Here is a 20,287-nt window from a genome sequence, read left to right on the forward strand (position 1 = left end):
ACGATCAAGCAGAAACGGACTTTAAGAAGAATGGCCAATCATTTCTTTCTTAATGGAGAAATCCTATATAGGAGGACTCCAGATTTAGGATTGTTGAGATAAGTTGACACCAAGGAAGCAGAAAGACTTTTAAAAGAAATACATGTAGGAACATGTGGACCTCATGGGTTCACTCTTGCTAAGAAGATCTTAAGAGCTGGATATTTTTGATGACCATGGAGAGAGATAGCATTCGATATGTGCAGAAGTGTCATCAATGCCAAGTGCATGGAGATTTTATATGAGTTCCACCAAATGAGCTCAATGTTAGGGTTACCCATGGCCATTTTCTGCTTGGGGCATGGATGTAATTGGACCCATAAAGCCTCCTGTGTCAAATGGACATCGTTTAATCCTTGTGGCAATCGATTATTTCACAAAATGGGTCGAAGCTTCAATATACAAGACAGTAACTAAGAAAGTTGTGGAAGACTTTGTTCGCAATAATATAGTTTATTGGTTTCGAATTCTAGAATCAATCATAACAGATAATGCGGCCAATCTCAACAATGATCTTATGAAGAAAATTTGTGAGCGGTTTAAGATCGCCTATCGAAATTCTATAACTTATCGGCCACAGATGAATGGAGAAGATGAAGCTGTAAACAAGAATATCAAGAAGATTCTAAGGAAGATAGTGGATAGTCACAGACAATGGCACGAGAAGTTACCATATGCTCTATTCGATTATCGTACCACAATCAGAACTTCTACTGAGGCAACTCCTTATATGTTGGTTTATGGTTCAGAAGCAGTAATGTCACGCCCCGGGAGGATACCCTAGGTGTGGCCGGCACTCGAAGGTCATTTCTGACCTCCAAGCGAATCACCTGGTCCAGTCACACATTCATTCAATCATATTCTCTTAGCGGAAAACTCAAATAACGAAATACTATTCATATATATATGAGGGCCGAAGGCCAAGCATTTTCAACCCAAAAAAACAATATAATAAGACTCCTCAAAATAACAGTTCAACCTCCCCACACTCCAGACTATGAAGCCTCTATCAAATTCTAAGAGGTGCCAATGACAATTCCATGGATACCAATAATCAAACTAAAGAAAACGACAACACACTATACAAGAAAGCTCAACATCCTCCGGAAACTAGGAGGACTCACCAACTAGCTGTGAGTGTATGTGGATCTTCAATGGAGCACTGGTTGATGATCTCTAGTACCTATCTCTACATCATGAAACAATGCAGGCCAAATGGCGTCAGTACATGGAATGTACGAGTATGTAAAATGGCCGAATGCAACGAACATCAAGGAAGAATCAATCACCTCGAAATCTCAACTCAAAAGGGATAACAACTCAATCAAATGTTCTAAGTCTAAACAAGGATATGATTTAGATGGGACCAATCATATACAACTCAACTCAATTTGACTTAGAGTACTATCAAGACCTATTTGGGAGTTTCTCTTACCCGACAACCGTCACTTACAAGCCAGTAAAAGTACAATAAACCAACGTTGTTGCCGCGTCCATTCATACTTTACCAGGGTATGAACGAATCAACCAATCATGGATCTAATCCAACGAAGTCCTATAATGTCAGGACAAACATCTCGGGGAAACATCCGACTTTAACGGTTCAATCCCCCCTATGTTTAGCGACGTATTTAGTGGGTTTGAGTATGGACTATACACTTGCCCAATTCGGTGCTCGATACTCCTCTCAAGACTTAATGCTCATAAAACTCCATCCAATCAACTCAATCAAATCAAATCGACAAGTCTCATTTCAACCTTGTCAACTCATCAACTCTATCATGATCAAATCTCTCTCAATCATACTATCCGATCAATCTCAATCATAACTTTCAAAGAAATTTAAATGCACATTTATAGCAACATATAGACATAACCAATCATTTCCTCCATCCATTGAGAAATCTTTGAGACTCATCACAACTTCAAGACTTTAAATTGACACTTTTTAATAGGCAACATTCTTAAGAAGATAGTATCTTTTATCATAATCTACATAATTAAGAAAATCAATAAAATATATTTAACAACTCGTCTTCATCAACTCATACTCACATAAAGGCCCATTTTAAGAACTTTTTAGCTCAACAACATCAACACATATAGAGTCAAATAAATAGGGGACAAAGCTCATACAAACATAACCATACCAAGAAAGCTCCATTTTTCATGAACATCTAACCTCAAAGCAAGAGTAGGGCACAAGGGTGGACTCAACCCATGTTTTGGATAGCCTTACATTCCTCAGTGAAGACTTGAATAAAACCTTGTGGTTGGGTCTTCAATGGAGAACTCAAACCTTGAAGCTCTTGGAACTCTTCTTGTTGGAGGAGGATTTAAAGAGAAAGACCAAGAGAGAGAGAGGAACTCCTAGGGCTTTTTTTTAGAGAGAGGGGGATGAAAATATAATCTCAAAATAGTATAGGGTGATACATATATAATTTGGGTAAGTTCCCAAATTGCCCCTTCTCAAAAGTTCTGAAAAATAGGCAAAAATGCACCTGGCGCAGTAGTGGCGCATCACGCCATTACAGCGCCAGGCTAATTACGCCTAAAACCTGAACACCTCATCGTGGCGCACCGCGCCAATGACCAAACTACTAAGGCATATTCTTGGCGCGATAGTGGCGCGTCGTGCCCTTACAGTGCCAAGGCTAATATTTTCTGGGTTCTGGAAATTGGCTTGAAAAACCCTGCACACCTTTTTGTGGTGCGCTGCGCCAGAGACCAAACTACTGAGGCATGTTTCTGGCGCGATAGTGGCACTTTGCGCCACTGCGGCGCCAAGCCCAGTTTTCCAGCAATTGCAATCCAGGCCTGAAAATCTCTGCTGGGCTAGTTCATCTTAGGATCGTCATATCTTTTGACTCCAAACTCCAAAATATACATTCTTGGTGGCGTTGGAAAGAAGACTTGACGAGCATTAATTTAATAGGTCGTGGGCCACTCGGATCATCATATATCAAAAGATAGGGTCATTAAAAGTCAACCCCTCATGCGAACTCTTCCTCAAGCTTAGGCACGATAAATCTTTTTGGTCTTAGCTCGGTCCTAGGGGTCCTCCATGACCCCACATCACCTCCAACACTCCTCAATTACTCGAGGACTCATCTTAACTCACGCACACACTTCTAAATAATTGGGTTCGACTCCATAAGTAAACAAGAAGGGTCCGAATCCTAGGGAAGAATTTTGAGGGGTGTTACATTATCTCCCCCTTGGGATCATCCTTCCTCGAATGACGAGCAACTAAGAATGGACTCGAGGTACCAATCACAATCAAAATTTCAGTCAATCAACTAAACAATTTCTCAAACTAATTACCAATCAAACTCGTAATATGCAAACAATATTCAAGTCAAGAAAATGGACATTACCTTTAACATTCTCATCGGTAGGCACGAATAGATGTGGATATATAGATTTTATGGCCTTCTCCGCTTCCTATGTGGCTTCCTCAATAAGTTGGTTTCTACACAGGACTTTGATTGAGGCGATCTCTTTGTTTCTCAATTTACGAATTTGGCGATCAAGAATTTAAACCGGAACCTCTTCATAGGATAAGCTATCCTTAACTCCAATACTATTAATAGGGACTACCAACGAAGGATCGTCTAAGCACTTCGTCAACATCGAAACGTGGAATACCAGATAAATAGAAGCTAACTTCAAGGGTAACTCCAACTCATAAGCAACACTCCCAATCCGCCTTAAAATTTGGTAAGGACCAATATATCGAGGACTAAGCTTCCCCTTCCTTCCAAACCTCATGACACCCTTCATGGGTGACAATTTCAAATACACCCAATCATCTACCTCGAACTCTAAGTCTCTCCTCCTCACGTCGGTGTAAGATTTTTGGCGGCTTTGGGCTGTCTTTAGCCTATCTTGAGTAATTCTCACTTTCTCCATGGCTTGGTTAACAAGGTCAGGCCCAAACAACTCGGCTTCACCAACTTCAAACCACCCAATGGGAGATCTACACCTCCTCCCATACAAAGCTTCATCAGGAGACATTTGAATTCTTGCATGATAGCTATTGTTATATGCAAACTCTATGAGAGGCAAGTGGTCATTCCAATTTCCCTTGAAGTCAAGTATGTATGCCCTCAACATATCTTCCAATATTTGGATAGTGCGCTCGGCCTGGCCATCTATTTGGGGATGGAAGGACGTACTCAAGTTTACCTTAAAACCCAGTCCCTTCTGAAAGGATCTCTAGAATTGAGAGGTGAATTGAGCTCCTCTGTCTAAGATGATAGACAAGGGAACCCCATGCAATATGACGATTTCTTGAATGTACAGCTTTGCATAATCCTCTGCGGTATCAGTAGTCCTAACCGCCAAGAAGTGAGCGGATTTTGTCATCCTATCCACAATCCCCCAAATCGAATCATGCTGCTTTCGAGACCTCGGTAGACTTATAATAAAGTCCGTGTTGATCATTTTCCACTTCCACTCCGGAATTTCTATATTTTGAGCTAAACCACATGGCCTTTGATGCTCAACCTTCATCTGTTGACAATTCGGGCACTCGGAAATGAATTCCGCAATATCTTTCTTCATCCCACTCCACTAATAGATTTCCCTTAAGTCATGATACATTTTCGTAGAGCCAGGATGGATAGAGTATCTGGAACTATGAGATTCAGCCATAATCCTTCCTCGAACACCATCGACATCTGGCACACACAATTTGTTTTGGTATCTCAACACACCATCTCCCCCTTTGGTGAAAACCATCACTCCTTGTTTGTGGACAACTTCCTTCAATCGAAGGAGGATGGGGTTGTGATCTTATTTATCCTTTACCTCCACCACAAGTGAGGATGTAGACCCATCCTAAACAGTAACTCCACCTTCATTGTTCTCTTCCATATAAACTCCCAATCGGGCTAATCTGTGTACCTCATTTGCCAATTCTCTCTTTCCTTCCTCCACGTGGGCAGTGCTACCCATAGACAACTTGCTAAGAGCATCAGCAACAACATTAGCTTTACATGGATGGTAGAGGATACTCATGTCGTAGTCCTTGAGTAGCTCGATCCATCTCCTTTGCCTCAGGTTGAGTTCCTTCTGGCTGAAAACATATTGTAAGCTCTTGTGATCAGTGAATACGTTAACATGCACTCCATACAAGTAGTGGCGCCAGATTTTAAGCGCGAATACCACAGCTTCCAGCTCAAGGTCATGAGTTGGGTAATTCCTCTCATGAACCTTAAGCTATCTCAAAGCATAGGCTATCACCTTCCCCCTTTGCATCAACACACAACCCAAACCAAGTTTGGATGCATCACAGTAGACCACAAAGCCCTCTGTCTCATCGGGCAAAGTTAGAATAGGAGTAGTGGTTAGCTTGGTCTTTAATTTCTGGAAACCCTCCTTACAAGCATCAGACCATTGAAACTTAGCCTTCTTTTGAGTCAGCGTGGTCAATGGTGATGATATGGATGAGAATCCCTCTACAAACCTTCGGTAGTAGCCATCCAAACCCAGGAAGCTCCTTATCTCTGTCGGGGATGTGGGTCTGGGCCAATTCTCCACAGCTTTAATCTTCTGAGCGTTAACCTGAATACCATCTCCAGATACAATGTGACCTAGAAAGGCCACCGATGCAAGCCAAAATTCACATTTGGAGAACTTTGCATACAATACCTGCTCTCTCAAAGTTTGTAAGGCGATTCGAAGATGATGGGCATAATCCTCTTCATTCTTGGAGTAGACCAGAATATCATCTATGAATACAATCACAAACATATCAAGATATGGTTTAAACACTCTATTCATGAGATCCATAAAAGCTGCGGAGGCATTAGTCAACCCGAAGGACATGACTAAAAATTCAAAGTGGCCATAACGAGTCCGAAAAGTGGTCTTCGGAATATCACACTCCCTCACCTTCAACTGATGGTAGCCGAATCTCAAGTCTATCTTTGAGAAACAAGTGGCACCCTAAAGTTGGTCAAATAAGTCATCTATTCTAGGGAGAGGGTATTTGTTCTTTATGGTGACCTTATTCAGCTGCCTGTAGTCAATACACATTCTAAGGGATCCATCTTTCTTTTGAATGAATAGGACCGAAGCTTCCCACGATGAGACACTCGGCCTAATAAATCCCTTATCTAATAAGTCCTTCAACTGCTCCTTCAACTCTTTCAACTCAGCTGGGGCTATTCTATATGGAGGAATTGAGATAGGCTGGGTATCAAGAAGAATATCAATCCCAAAGTCAATCTCTCTATCAGGAGGAACTCCAGGCAGATCTTCAGGAAAGACATCCGGAAACTCGTTGACAATCGGAATTGACCCAAGAGATGGAGACTCAATATTTTCATCTTTCACTCGGACAAGGTGATAAATGCACCCTTTTGAGATTAGCTTCCGGGCCCTAAGGTATGAAATAAACTTACCCTTAGGTGCAACAGGATTACCCTTCCACTCTATGACAGCCTCATTCGGGAATTTGAACGTGACAATCTGAGTTCTACAATTAATAGAGGCATAACAGACATAGAGCCAGTCCATGCCAAGGATCACATCAAAATCAACTATGTCTAACTCAACCAAGTCAGCCAAGGTATCTCTGTGATGAATTGACACAGTGCAATCTTAATAAACTTTCTCAGCTACAACAGAATAGCCGACAGAGGTAGTTACGTAGAAAGGCTCACGAAGACATTCAGGAATTTTATTGAATTTACTAGCCACGTAAGGAGTTACAAAAGATAATGTGGCACCCGGATCCATCAAAACATAACAGTCAAGAGAAGATACTCGAATCATACCCGTCACGACGTTTGGAGAGTTCTCCTGATCTTAGCGACTACCCATGGCATATAGGCAGTTTGTACCTCCACTCGTACCTGAAGTAGTGTCCTTCTGATTACCCCTAGCTGGTGGTGCGGTGGTAGAGAACTGGGATCTGTTCCCCCATGCTGGACACTCCTTTTAAAAATAGTTTATTTGGCCGCATTTATAACAACCCATCCTTCTCGCTCTACACTCTCCCAAGTGAAGCTTACCACACTAGACGCATGGTGGCTTCCCTTGTGAACCTTGAACCATGCTAGTTTGGGATTGAGAACCCTGGGGTCTGAGATTCTGGCGACCTTGTCCCTGCCTATTATACCTGTTCTGCGGCATAGGTGCGCTGGCGGTAGATGAGGCATAATTGGGAGGCCTCTTCTGGAAGAAGGACCTGTTGCCCTTGTTTTGCCTCTGCTCATTCTCATGCCCAGCTGATCTTGCCTTTTTGCTCAGATGCTCCTCTCTATCTTTCCTCTTCTCATCCTCTACCTGTTGAGCATACACCATCAATCTAGAAATATCCATGTCCGAGATCAACAATGCTTCTTTGCACTCCTTCTTCACATGCCTCCCTAATCCGGAGACGAATTTCTTCATCTTTGACCTCACATATGGGATCATTTCTGGAGCATACCTAGATAACTGGATGAACTTCAGGCTGTATCCTTAACAGTCATTCCTTCTTGTTTCAGATTTACAAATTCCTCCACTTTCGCTTCCCTCAATTCTTGGGGAAAGAAGTGGTCAAGAAAGGCTCCCTCAAATTCATCCCACCTAACAGGTTCAGCATCCTCACCCCTACCTTGTTCCTATTGGTTATACCAAATGTTTGCCATATCTTTGAGTTGATAAAATACCAACTCAACCCCCTCAATTTCCGTAGTATGCATAGTTTTCAAAATTTTCCACATCTCATCAATAAAGTTTTGGGGGTCTTCATCAACCTTAGAACCCGTGAATGCAGATGGATTCATCCTCAGAAAGTCTCTAATTCTGGTGGCAGCAGATGGCTCTTGGGAACTAGAGCTAAGAGTTGGCAAACTCTGGTTACCATTTTGGGCAGCCATTAATTGCGTGAGCATTGCAATCGCTCCTCTAAATTCTGCCTCTAACGTGGGTGCAGGCGGAGTAGCAGGCACTTGGGTTGCCTCTGCATACCTCGCAGGTCGGCCTCTAGCCCTTACTAGGCGTACCTCTGATTGGGGCATCTCGGCATTGTCAACGTTTCTCTGGCTAGCCGTACGTTTAGGAGGCATTATCTGTAACGTACAAACGCCCAAATTAGAAAGGAGTTTTATAGAGTTTAACTCTATCGCACGAAGTCAGAGTATGAAAGAAGTGAAATAATTCCTAATGTCCTATAGCCTCCAGCTTATAGGTGTGGTGCACAACACACCCATAAGAAAGACTCTACTAGACACGACTTCATAGACTCCCTAGGACACTTGAACTCTGGGCTCTCATACCATGTTTGTCACTCCCCGGGAGGATACCTTAGGCGTGGACGGCACTCGAAGGCCATTTCTGACCTCCGAGCGAACCACCTGGTCCAGTCACACATTCATTCAATCATATTCTCTTACCGAAAAAATCAAATAATGAAATACTGTTCATATATATATGGGGGCCGAAGACCAAGCATTTTCAACCCAACAAAACAATATAATAAGACTCCTCAAAATAACAGTTCAACCTCCCCACACTCCAGACTATGAAGCCTCTATCAAATTCTAAGAGGTGCCAATGACAAGTCCATGGCTACCAATAATCAAACTAAAGGAAACGACAACACACTATACAAGAAAGCTCAACATCCTTTGGAAACTAGGAGGACTCACCAACTAGCTGGGAGTGTATGTGGATCTTCAACGGAGCGCTGGTTGATGATCTCTAGTACCTGTCTCTACATCATGAAACGATGTATGCCAAATGGCGTCAGTACATGGAATGTACTAGTATATAAAATGGCCGAATGCAACGAACATCAACGAAGAATCAATCAACTCGGAATCTCATCTCAAAAGGGATAACAACTCAATCAAATGTCCTAAGTCTAAACAAGGATATGATTTAGATGGGACTAATCACATACAACTCAACTCAATCTGACTTAGAGTACTATCAAGACCTATTTGGGAGTTTCTCTTACCCAACAACCATCACTTATGAGACAGTGAAAGTATAACAAACCGACGTTATTGCCGAGTCCGTTCATACTTTGCCAGGGTATGAACGAATCAACCAATCATGGATCCAATCCAACCAAGTCCTATAATGTCAGGACAAACATCTCGGGGAAACATCCGACTTTAATGGTTCAATCCTCCCTACGTTTGGCGACGTAGTTATTGGGTTCGAGTATGGACTATACTCTTGCCCAATTCGGTGCTCGATACTCCTCCCAAGACACAATGCTCATAAAACTCCATCCAATCAACTCAATCAAATCACATCGACAAGTATCATTTCAACCTTGTCAACTCATCAACTCTATCATGATCAAATCTCTCTCAATCATACTATCTGATCAATCTCAATCATATCTTTCGAAGAAATTTAAATGCACGTTTATAGCAACATATAGACATAACCAATCATTTCCTCCATCCATTGAAAAATCTTTGAGACTCATCACAACTTCAAAACTTTAAATCGACACTTTATAATAGGCAACATTCTTAAGGAGATAGCATCTTTTATCATAATCTACATAATTAAGAAGATCAATAAAATATATTTAACAACTCGTCTTCATCAACTCATACTCACATAAAGGCCCATTTTAAGAACTTTTTAGCTCAACAACATCAACACATATAGAGTCAAGTAAATAGGGGACAAAGCTCATACAAACATAACCATACCGAGAAAGCTCCATTTTTCATGAACATCTAACCTCAAAGCAAGAGTAGGGCACATGGGTGGACTCAACCCATGTTTTGGATAGCCTTACATTCCTCAGTGAAGACTTGAATAAAACCTTGTGGTTGGGTCTTCAATGGAGAACTCAAACCTTGAAGCTCTTGGAACTCTTCTTGTTGGAGGAGGATTTAGAGAGGAAGAACAAGAGAGAGAGAGAGAGGAACTCCTAGGGCTTTTTTTTTTAGAGAGAGGGGGCTGAAAATATAATCTCAAAATAGTATAGGGTGATACATATATAATTTGGGTAAGTTCCCAAATTGCCCCTTCTCAAAAGTTCTGAAAAAAATAGGCAAAAATGCACCTGGCGCGATAGTGGCGAATTGCGCCATTGCAGCGCCAGGCTGATTACGCCTAAAACCTGCACACCTCGTAGTGGTGTACCGCGCCAAGGACCAAACTACTGAGGCACATTCTTGGCGCGATAGTGGCGCGTCGCGCCCTTACAGCGTCAAGGACAATATTTTCTGGGTTCTGGAAATTGGCTTGAATAACTCTGCACACCTTTTTATGGCACGCCGCGCCAGAGACCAAACTACTGAGGCATGTTTCTGGCGCGATAGTGGCGCTTTGCGCCACTGCGGCGCCAAGCCTAGTTTTCCAGCAATTGCAATCCAGGCCTGAAAATCTATGCTGGGCTAGTTCATCTTAAGATCGTCATATCTTTTGACTCCAAACTCCAAAATGTACATTCTTGGTGGCGTTGGAAAGAAGACTCGATGACCATTAATTTAATAGGTCGTGGGACACCCAGATCATCATATATTAAAAGATAGGGTCGTTAGAAGTCAACCCCTCATGCGAACTCTTCCTCAAGCTTAGCCACAATGAATCTTTTTACTCTTAGCTCGGTCCTAGGGGTCCTCCGTGACCCCACATCACCTCCAACACTCCTCAATTACTCGTAGACTCATCTTAACTCACGCACATACTTCTAAATAATTGGGTTCGACCCCGCACGAAAACAAAAAGGGTCCAAATCCTAGGGAAGAATTTTGAGGGGTGTTACAAGTAATACCTGCTGAAGTAAAAATACCATCTTTAAGGATTATTTAAGAGGTTGGTTTAGATGATGCATAATGGATTCGCAGCAGGATTGAACAATTAATGCTCATTGATGAGAAAAGAATGGGCGCAGTTTGTCATGGTCAACTTTATCAGAACAGAATGGCTAAAGCATTCAACAAGAAAGTCAAACTCCGACAGTTCACATCGGGACAATTAGTATTGAAGAAGATACTTTCTCACCAAGGAGAAGCTAAAGGGAAATTTGCACCAAACTGGTAAGGTCCTTACATAGCTCATAGAATACTATCTGGAGGAGTGATAATCTTGGCAGAAATGGAAGGCACGGTGAGCACGAAGCCAATCAATTCAGACGCCATCAAAAAGTACTACGTCTAAAGACATCAAGACTATCTTTCATTTTTTTATATTCTTACATTCCATGTATAAAAGAATTACGTCTCGACCTGAATTCCCATGGTGGGGTACGTAGAAAGCTCACATCGGGTTTGGTCCTCTCTTAGAAAATCCAAAAACATCATTTCCATGTATTCAGAACTACGCTCAACCTGACTTCCCTCGGCGGATATGTAGGCAATCTTTGTCGGATTCGGTCTCTTCATATTTTCATTTTTCAATTGTATTTGAACTACGTCCTGACCTGATTCCACTTGGATACGTAGGCAGCCTGAGTTAGGCTCGGTCATTGCATCACATATTTTTATTCTTACATTTACCCCTTTGTAATTGAACTACGTCCTGACCTGATTCTACTTGGGTACGTAGGCAGCCTGAGTTAGGCTCGATCATTGCATTGCGTAATATTCACTTTTTATCCTCAAACTACGTACAAACCTGATTCCTACTAGGAGATACGTAGGCAACCTTGAAGATTCGGTTATACCTATAGGTAACCCTTCTTTAGTTAGGTATCATTAGAACATGAAGGATCTCACGAACGAGTCAAAAGAAGCATCATCAGAAGAAGCCTACGAGAAAGATTATATTTGGATATGGAGAAGCTTGATGGACTTTGAAGCATGTCATAACCTTAAAATGATAAAGGATTTTCTCTCTCTCTATATATATATATGTATATATATACCTAATATATACATCATCTACTCCTTTGTTAAGGAATAAACTTTTTTTAAAAAAAATATACTTCTCTACTATTCCACCTACCAAGTCTCTAAGTTAAGATACTACAGACAAACTAAAAAAGTGTTGGAGGTTCCCGATGACAAGACCTGAATTCGAGAGTCAAAACAAATCAACACCCCCTCCAAAACTAATTTTTTTCTTTGAGCACAGGAAAACAGGAGATCGAGGAAGACAACCTCAACTCTAAGGGGCATTGTGACGACCCCCTCTTCGGGCCCACATATTCAGGTATTGTTTATGCCAGGGTCAGCTAGTCCATCCCTTCCTTCACCCTGCAGAGCTTCGTGGGAATCGAACCCGGAACCTCTGGCTTCTTTACATCCCACCTTAGAAAATCCGCTTGCCTTTACTGTGAAATTTTCGCAACTTTCGGCTCAAATCAAGAAAAGGTGAGATTAGTGAAATCTCTTCCCCACCTGCTCCCTGTTTTGCCTAAAAAAAGGCTTTGATTTTTGTTAAAACCCAGATTTTTAAGTCCGTATTTGTCTATAAATAACAAGGTTTTCACCCCAAAAGGGGGAGAGAGAAAAAAGAAAAAAAATGGAGATCCCAGAGAAAAATTGGCATCAAAGAAGCCATTTTGAAATTGATTTAGAAAAAAATAGTAGCAATACTCTCTACCGCAAACTTTGGATTTCGAAAATTATTCTTTGTCTGTTTTTAATTTTTTTTTGTCTTTGGAATTCGAGTTCGGAGTTGGAATCCCTGACGAAAAGTCCTTTAGTTTGCTGCTTCGAAAAAGATACATTGCCTCGCTCTTATTTTCTTTCTAGCACTAGTTGTTTTTAGTTGATTTTTGATGATTTCAGTAAAGATTAAGGTTCTTGGTTTTGTTCATATTTCGTTCCTATACTTTGGTTATAGTTGAGTTTTCATTTAACAATGATATAATTCAGTTAGAACCAAAAACAACATCAATTGCTAAAATTATAGTTCTATAACTGTATAGGAAACTGCATAGGCATTAAAGAAATTTTTTTGAAGTGTAATACATAACTATCTTACATCCCCTTTGTGTTTGTTTTGATTTGAATATGATTTAGGATGTGTATATATGAATCGTTGAGAATGTGTTCCTGATTAAAGTTTCCGGGCTGCAATATAGCTAAATTTTGTTTTGAAAAATCCTGGTCTAATCTTTATTTATGAGTGTTGCCATTTTTGTTGGTTATTTTAACTTTAAGATCTTACCCTTTTAGTTGAATTCCCTATTCGTTCTAAATTCGTAGTCATTTGGTTTAACAGTTTCATCAGTTACGTTTTGGCGTTGCTATGATCTTTTATTATAAAACATGTCTTTCTCGAGCATTTGAATGATCTGATTGGCCATTTGTGTTTTCAAATTTTACCGAGTTTGAGTTGTTTGGTCCTATTCGCAAATCTCTAGTTTGTCCCATTTCCATATTTCCCCTTTCCCGTCTTAAGATTCCTTAAATTAACTTCCATTCTTGGGGGTATTAGCTTCGTCTAAATGAATATCATTCACTTTATTTAAGAGTTCCTCTTTTATCCATATATAAGTTGAAATGTCTATTCTGGAAAGCTTTAAACAATTGTACTGTGTATCTTTAAGTTACTTTGATCAAAGATATGACTATAAGAGTTTGATACTCTGAATGAACACTAATACAACAACAGTAAGCCAATACATGCTTCGGCTTCTTCATGACTGATGTCTCATCTTATGCTTTATGTTGGATTGAGTGTTTTTTTCTAAACTAGTCTTGTTTTACCAATCAAAAGGATCTGCCAAAAGTTAGTAGGCATCTGACTTTCCTCAAGTAGAATTAACTTAAATACGTGCTCTTGTATGTATATATTTCCTCCTAGAGTAGTTTATTTATTTATTTATTGAAATTATTTGATCACTCCCAATTAATACACACTTTGTCATATATATATATATAGCCACTGTCAATTAGTTGCTTGTAGTCATTTTGATCATAGGACCTCCTTGAGCCCGGCAAATCATTAAAAGACTTCTTCCGATTTCACTACTAAGATTTTCACAAAAATCAGTCTAGAGATATCAACAATTTGGTTTAAATCCGAACATTATTCTGCCTTCATTTCTTTAAAAAGGGGACTGATCTGCATACCAATGGGGATGTTATGGAAAGTTCCTTTAGTATTTAAAAAGAAGTCCCAAGGACATGCTTTAAGGATGATTATCTTTGACCTCCTAAGTTAAGATATTTACTGAAAGTGTCTAGAGATTTAGCCCTCTTGTGATTAAAATATCTTAGATTTAATAATGTATTATACATTGAATACTCAAAGAGGTGTGCTAATCATTATCTAATAATCATATTCAATATTGTTTCTATACACCACTTAAAAGACCCCTGTGCTTTCAAGATGACCAAAGCAACTCAAAAATTTATTTAATTTGTAAGGGTCACGCTTTTTCTCTGTTTGGAATCCCTTCTCTCTTAATGATAGACGGTTTTTTATTTTTATTATTGTTGTTATCAACCAAAGACAAATTTATGATATTAAGAATAACTTGATCATTTGCCTTATTTTTCAAAAAAAAATGTATTTAATCCGTACTCTGTCTTAGTTTTTCTTTTCCCACATTATTTTCTTGTTCTGTTAGTTCCCTAATCCTTATTTTTCTTCTTATAATATTTCATGTACAATTAGAGGGCTGGAGTTCTACTTTGAAACTCGTTTTGGCCCAAAATATTGGGTCAATAGCTATTAGGATCGTCAGAGCTCGGAGTATCATAAATTAGGAGTCCAACGTCCCTTACTACTTTTGATTATATTGTTTTGATATACTAACCCATTCTTACACATGCCTGCATATTTCTTAAGGTTTTGATATATTTAATCCCTCGCCTTTTTATTTCGTGCTTTATTTGTGTGATACAATAGTATTTGATAAGAAATTTGATAGTATGTTATAAATTCTCGGCAATATCTCTAGAGTTAAATAATATTAATAATAAATCTTTTTCTTAAAAAATTGATTGATGCTTAGTTTACTTGTCAATATCTTTTAGATTTTTAACTTGAGTAAAAAGAATAAGAAAACCTTTGTTTAGATATCCAAATGTATTCGAAATTAGTTTAAAAGGGTAGAATAATTACCTTTAGAAACACTTTAAATGAGAATAGTAGTTGGCCATGTATTTTATTTGCAAAATTTAATTAACCATGGAACAGGTCCCCAATAATTAGGTTCTTTAAATAACCATTTTGGTCAAAAATCTGATTTATTACCATTTTTTAGATAAATATAGGCCAAATATGTTAATTTTCTTAATATATTTTTCAAGAGTTCGGATTTGTTAACGGGTTCAAAATATAAGATACATATATATGTAATACACACCAAGGTATATATATTCTACTTTTGTGAAGCATAATTTTACTTATATTATGATTATACATAACTTATCTCGTTATAAGTATCATTTCCTATATCTACTATCCCCTTTATAATTTTTTTTATGTGACTTATAACTCTCTACACTTTAACTTGGATATATATTATTTTACTACTAATGTATCTATCGTCACCTGATAATAATAAGCTCTCATAAGTATCATTTCATAAATCTACTATCCCCTTTATAATTTTTTTTATGTGACTTCTAACTCTCTACACTTTAACTTAGATATATATTATTTTACTACTAATGTATTTATCGTCACCTTATAATAATAAGCTCTCATAAGTTTAAGCAGCATACATATGCATATTTTATTTTTGAATATGTGTAAGATCACAAACTTTTACTTAATATTTTAACATTTTCGTACTATTATTAGTTTTTATGAAAAACTCCATTATCTTTTTTTGCGTATTTGCTCAAATATATTTACTATAAATCACATATATTGTTATATTTTACACTTCAACTGTTGCCTTTATTTATTTATTTTATAAAAATCATAAATTCTCATACCTTTTAAACTCAACTTCTACATATATAAAGAGATCATAAATTTTCACCTATTTCAAATACATTTATTTATTTTTAATTCATTTTTAGAATAAATATTACTATTTAATTTTTCATGGATATTGTAAACATATATATAACATGCCTTGTATTTTATCCTCTTTCGCAAATTAATAAAAAAATTTCTTATCAATATTTTCTAAAGTAAATAAATGAATAAAATATCCCTAATTATTTTTTCCAAACTAAATTTAAGAACTATCTTCGGATAGGTTCTGAGAGATGCTTAACACCTTCCCCTCGAGTAACCAAAATCCTTACCTAGAATGTCACTGGCTTCGCAAATCAAAACAGAGTTTACGTTTACATAAAAAAGAATTCCTAATATTTTCCTTAAAATTAGGTGGCGACTCTAAACATTTTCAAAATCAGAGGCATAGCCATTTTTATATTGTGAACTATTTCGATCAGTTCGAAAATAGGGTGCGACAAAAGGGACATAGTGAATTGCTTGCCACCTACCAATTATAAGATCTTCCTCATCAAATCCCATCCAAACATGGGGTGGCCTGGCTTTGGTTAGATCAAATTGAATCTTAACTTTGGCCAAACTTCCTCTAATTTTCTATATGGATGCAGTATCTAAGTATAAGATCTTTCCAATTGATGATAAAAGAGCTGCTAAAAACTCCTTATTATAGCAATGCCAAGGTAGCTCAAGTAGTGTTACCCAAATGGGAACTATGGTGTCTCTTCTTCAGGTTTGAAGGTTGGAGTCCATGTTTGGATCCTCATAAGCTGACCTTCAATGTGCATCCTCTACTTTTTCCATATAGTAATATAATCAGTCTCATTGTATAAATCAATATAGACATGCCTCGCATTGAAGTGTGCTATCTTTACTCCACCAGATAGTTGTGTTTGGAGGATGAAATTCTTTTTAATGAGTTCCACCTTGGGCATGGTGTTGCTAAACTTTCCAACAAGTGTAAACCTGCACCTTTCAGCATGTTTAACCATACAGTCTTCTTTGTTGAAGATCACAACAGGTAAGCCTTGCGTTGTAGTAATTTTGGGAGTGGAGAGTTTAATTGGAGTTTCATTCTAGGCTTGATTAGCTCTTAGTCTAGTAGGAAAGTTTGAACTACTGTGAATGGAGCTGGTTATGGCACTAAGTCTTTTTGGTATTGCTGATAGGATTTGGTATAGGGGTCTTGTTATTATTAACATTAGGGTGTGTGGTTTTGTTAAAAGATCTGTTATTTTGATTGTTGGTAATATACTTTCCAAAGTTATTGGAAACCTGAGGGAATTTAGGAGGGGGGTTAGAGGTGTTTTTTTGTGCTTGGGATGGGGGATTCTAATTGTCATTCTGTTTAGGATTGTGATCAGTTTGCAAATGGCTCTTATCCTGCAATAGAGAGGTTAGTGCAGCACAATGTGGATCATTTGCATTGGTTTGCGAATGATTCTCTATTGTGTTCATAAACTTAGAAGTACCAGAAGTTGAAATAACACAAGTAAGCTTACCAGATTCTTTCTGGTATTACATTTCCTGCACAGTTTTTCTTATTGAATTTTGCTCAGTTATGCCCAACTGTGGTGCTTGGTTATGATTCAAGCCTTTCAAATTACTATCATTGTGTTTTTGTTCTTGAGGGACCTGGTCCTTAGTGGTGCTTCCTTGCTCCTGCAATGGAACAATAACTTCGATCTCCATTGAAACATTGGGAGGACTTACCTCATCCTTTAAAGTTGGTTGGATATTACAAGTATTTTCTTCAGCATTTGAATCATAACGACCTTGCGACTTGTCAAATTTTGAACCTTTACAAAGACTCGAATTACTGGGAACTTGATTTTTCTAATTCGAACTTGGTGTGCTCATTTGAATTGGAATTTGTTGTTGAGCATCAACAAGCTCATCTCATGATCCTTTTTCCCTTGGTGTTGGTCTGAAAAAACCACCTGGTCTCCAATTACCTCGCGGAATTTGCTCCGACCATCTTCCGATCATCTTTTTTGACTGAAGTTTCATTCAGAGGTGCATATTGGTATGCAGAGTAAAACCCTGTGGTGGTTATGCCTCGAATATCATCTGAAATCCTTCAAAATTGATGGTGGTGTTCAGGCTATGTATTGTCGAATCTCGTAAGAAACGTCTGCTGATTTCTAACAACTAGGATGGTGGTTTGGTCTGATTCTTTAACCATATATGGCTCTTGTGATGGAGAATCATCTCCCACAGTTGCCTTGACTTGAATCAAATCGGATTCTTTTAGGAACATTATTCTTTGTTCCCAGTTTATGTCTTTATCCGAAATTGCTACAATTTGCAGATTCGAAGAATAATGAGATGAATTAGGAGATGATGGTTGATGGGTTTTGTTCATCTGGAGATATACATCTTTTGGGACTGATCTGGTGGCCTAAAAATCTATATCGGTGCGGTGAGGCCATTCTAGCGGAACTATAGATTATGTAACGACTATTTTTTATGTAACAGCTAGACAGAGTTTATGCTGTGCTTTAGACTTGACTACAACGGGAGAAAAAAATGCAATTCATTAAACATCAACTTGACAAAATGAACTCAAAATGGTTACAACAGGTACAATTGTTTATTTGTGCTTGCTTTAAGTTATTTGAAGCACTTTAAATTTTGGGAGTGAAAAGAGAAGAAGAAACCCCATAAGCATACAACTTAAGCAGAATCATCATTTTGAGCAAAATCAAGAGATTGTTTTCCTTCGTGAACTTTTCCAAAAATGTTTTTCATGTAATCAGCAAACAAGACTTGTTTGTAGTGAGAAACTCCATCACTTTCCACAAGTTGAGGCAATGGACCTATCTTCTCACATGGATTTGGTGTAGCAAACAATGGAACTGAAACTCTTGATTCTGAACTTGTTGTACGAACTCTATGTTCTGCACTTTTATATCTCCCATTACTTAAGATCTAAATACAAAATCCAAAAACAAAATGTTAGGAGAAAACAAATGTTTAATATTTACAGATATTAGGCTCTATTTCCTTTGATTATGGAAAAACCTATTATATATTTCATAAGAGTAACTTATATACTGACTATGTAAAACTATCTAGCAACCTTAAAGATATAGCTACGAATAGTCGTTTATGAAAGTGATTTTGTATTCTATATAAGAAAGGTAGGTTACTGAATACAACAAGTTAATATACATTAATAGTGTAAAACTTTCTTAAACTTTTAGTGTATAAACTTACATACTCTTGACTCTGTAAATTTATTCTAATACTATATGGTTACCTAAAATGATAACTATAGGTAGGTAATTGTCTGTAAAATGAAATCAATAACCTAGGAATCAATAATGAGGATCACATTGGTAGGAATATGGGCCGATATGTCTCCAACTTGTGTTTCAATGATGGGTAAGGCGGTTAAGCTACCTGCGCCTGAGTTGAGAGAAGCCTTATGAGTTACTGAAACAATGACAGGAGTGCCCTTTTTCTATAAATAGAGGGAGCAAAAAGGGGGCTTTTCTCCCCTTTACAATATGAAAATTGATTATCTACTACAACAAATGAAATATAATATATAAATATGATAGTGTAAAATTAAATTCTTTATGTTGTCAGTATAAAAAAGTGAAACCCATTCTTACTTGCATGGTATCTGCAATGTTGATAACTAAAGCACCAGGAATGGGTGGAATCTCTATCCAATCATCTTCCACACCTTTTTCCAGTTTAACATATAGACCACCAATGCCATCTTGTAGTAAAACAGTTAGGGTTCCCATCTTCGAATGGCATCCGACGCCCACTGTTAGCCCTGGAAGAAGAAAACTTGGGTAAAAGTTCATGTTTACCATTTTGAGCCTTGTTAGTGATTCAAATTTTGCTTCATCTAGTGTTACTCCAATATTATCAAATAATATCTCCAATAGTACCCTCACCATTTTTGTTGATGACTTCAAGTATTCAAAATAGAAATCAATATGCATAAAGTAATAGTGGAAAATCAACCATAACACTTAACAGGAGGCAACCAATGAACAATTACATAACCAGTCAACAATATCAAGATCACACATGAGGACTCAAGCCTCCATATCACACTCTTTTGGAAAATGAGTTATGGAGATTGGGTAGTATTAAGTCATTTTAATTTATTTTTCTTTAATATTACCGTGCCGGAACGTGACACCAGATCCAAATATACCGTGTCGAAATGTGACACCCGATACAAATATATCGTGTCAGAACGTGACACCCGATCCAAATATATCGTGTCAGAATGTGACACCCGATCCAAATATATCATGTCGGAATGTGACACCCGATCCAAATATAATTAATTTATCATTCTTCATAATTACATTCCACTTCATTAACAATATTTCATCAAGCCTTCTTTATTCAAGGCACCATTTTTGATAAGGCAAGTTCAAGA

General features: G+C 38.1%; 1 protein-coding gene across 1 annotated transcript; it reads right to left on the minus strand.

Moving 5' to 3' along the window:
• Nucleotides 1–18,521: 18,521 nt before the first annotated feature.
• LOC129903706 (scopoletin 8-hydroxylase-like) lies at nt 18,522–19,838 on the minus strand. The gene is made up of 2 exons (XM_055979251.1): nt 19,497–19,838; nt 18,522–18,807 (listed from the first exon to the last, which is right to left on the minus strand). Exons 1-2 carry the CDS (start codon nt 19,836–19,838, stop codon nt 18,553–18,555), a joined length of 597 nt encoding a protein of 198 aa, XP_055835226.1. The 3' UTR covers nt 18,522–18,552.
• Nucleotides 19,839–20,287: the final 449 nt, after the last annotated feature.

This window comes from Solanum dulcamara, chromosome 9 (genome assembly GCF_947179165.1).
Source record: "Solanum dulcamara chromosome 9, daSolDulc1.2, whole genome shotgun sequence".
In the NCBI taxonomy this organism is placed as follows: Eukaryota; Viridiplantae; Streptophyta; class Magnoliopsida; order Solanales; family Solanaceae; genus Solanum; species Solanum dulcamara.

Bases quoted from the DNA above. Each gene is read 5' to 3' on its own strand.
- LOC129903706 (XM_055979251.1), bottom strand. From the start codon at position 19,838: ATGCATATTGATTTCTATTTTGAATACTTGAAGTCATCAACAAAAATG. The intron at 18,808-19,496 runs GTAAGAATGGGT...TTTTGTATTTAG, and splicing joins ACATTGCAGATACCATGCAA to ATCTTAAGTAATGGGAGATA.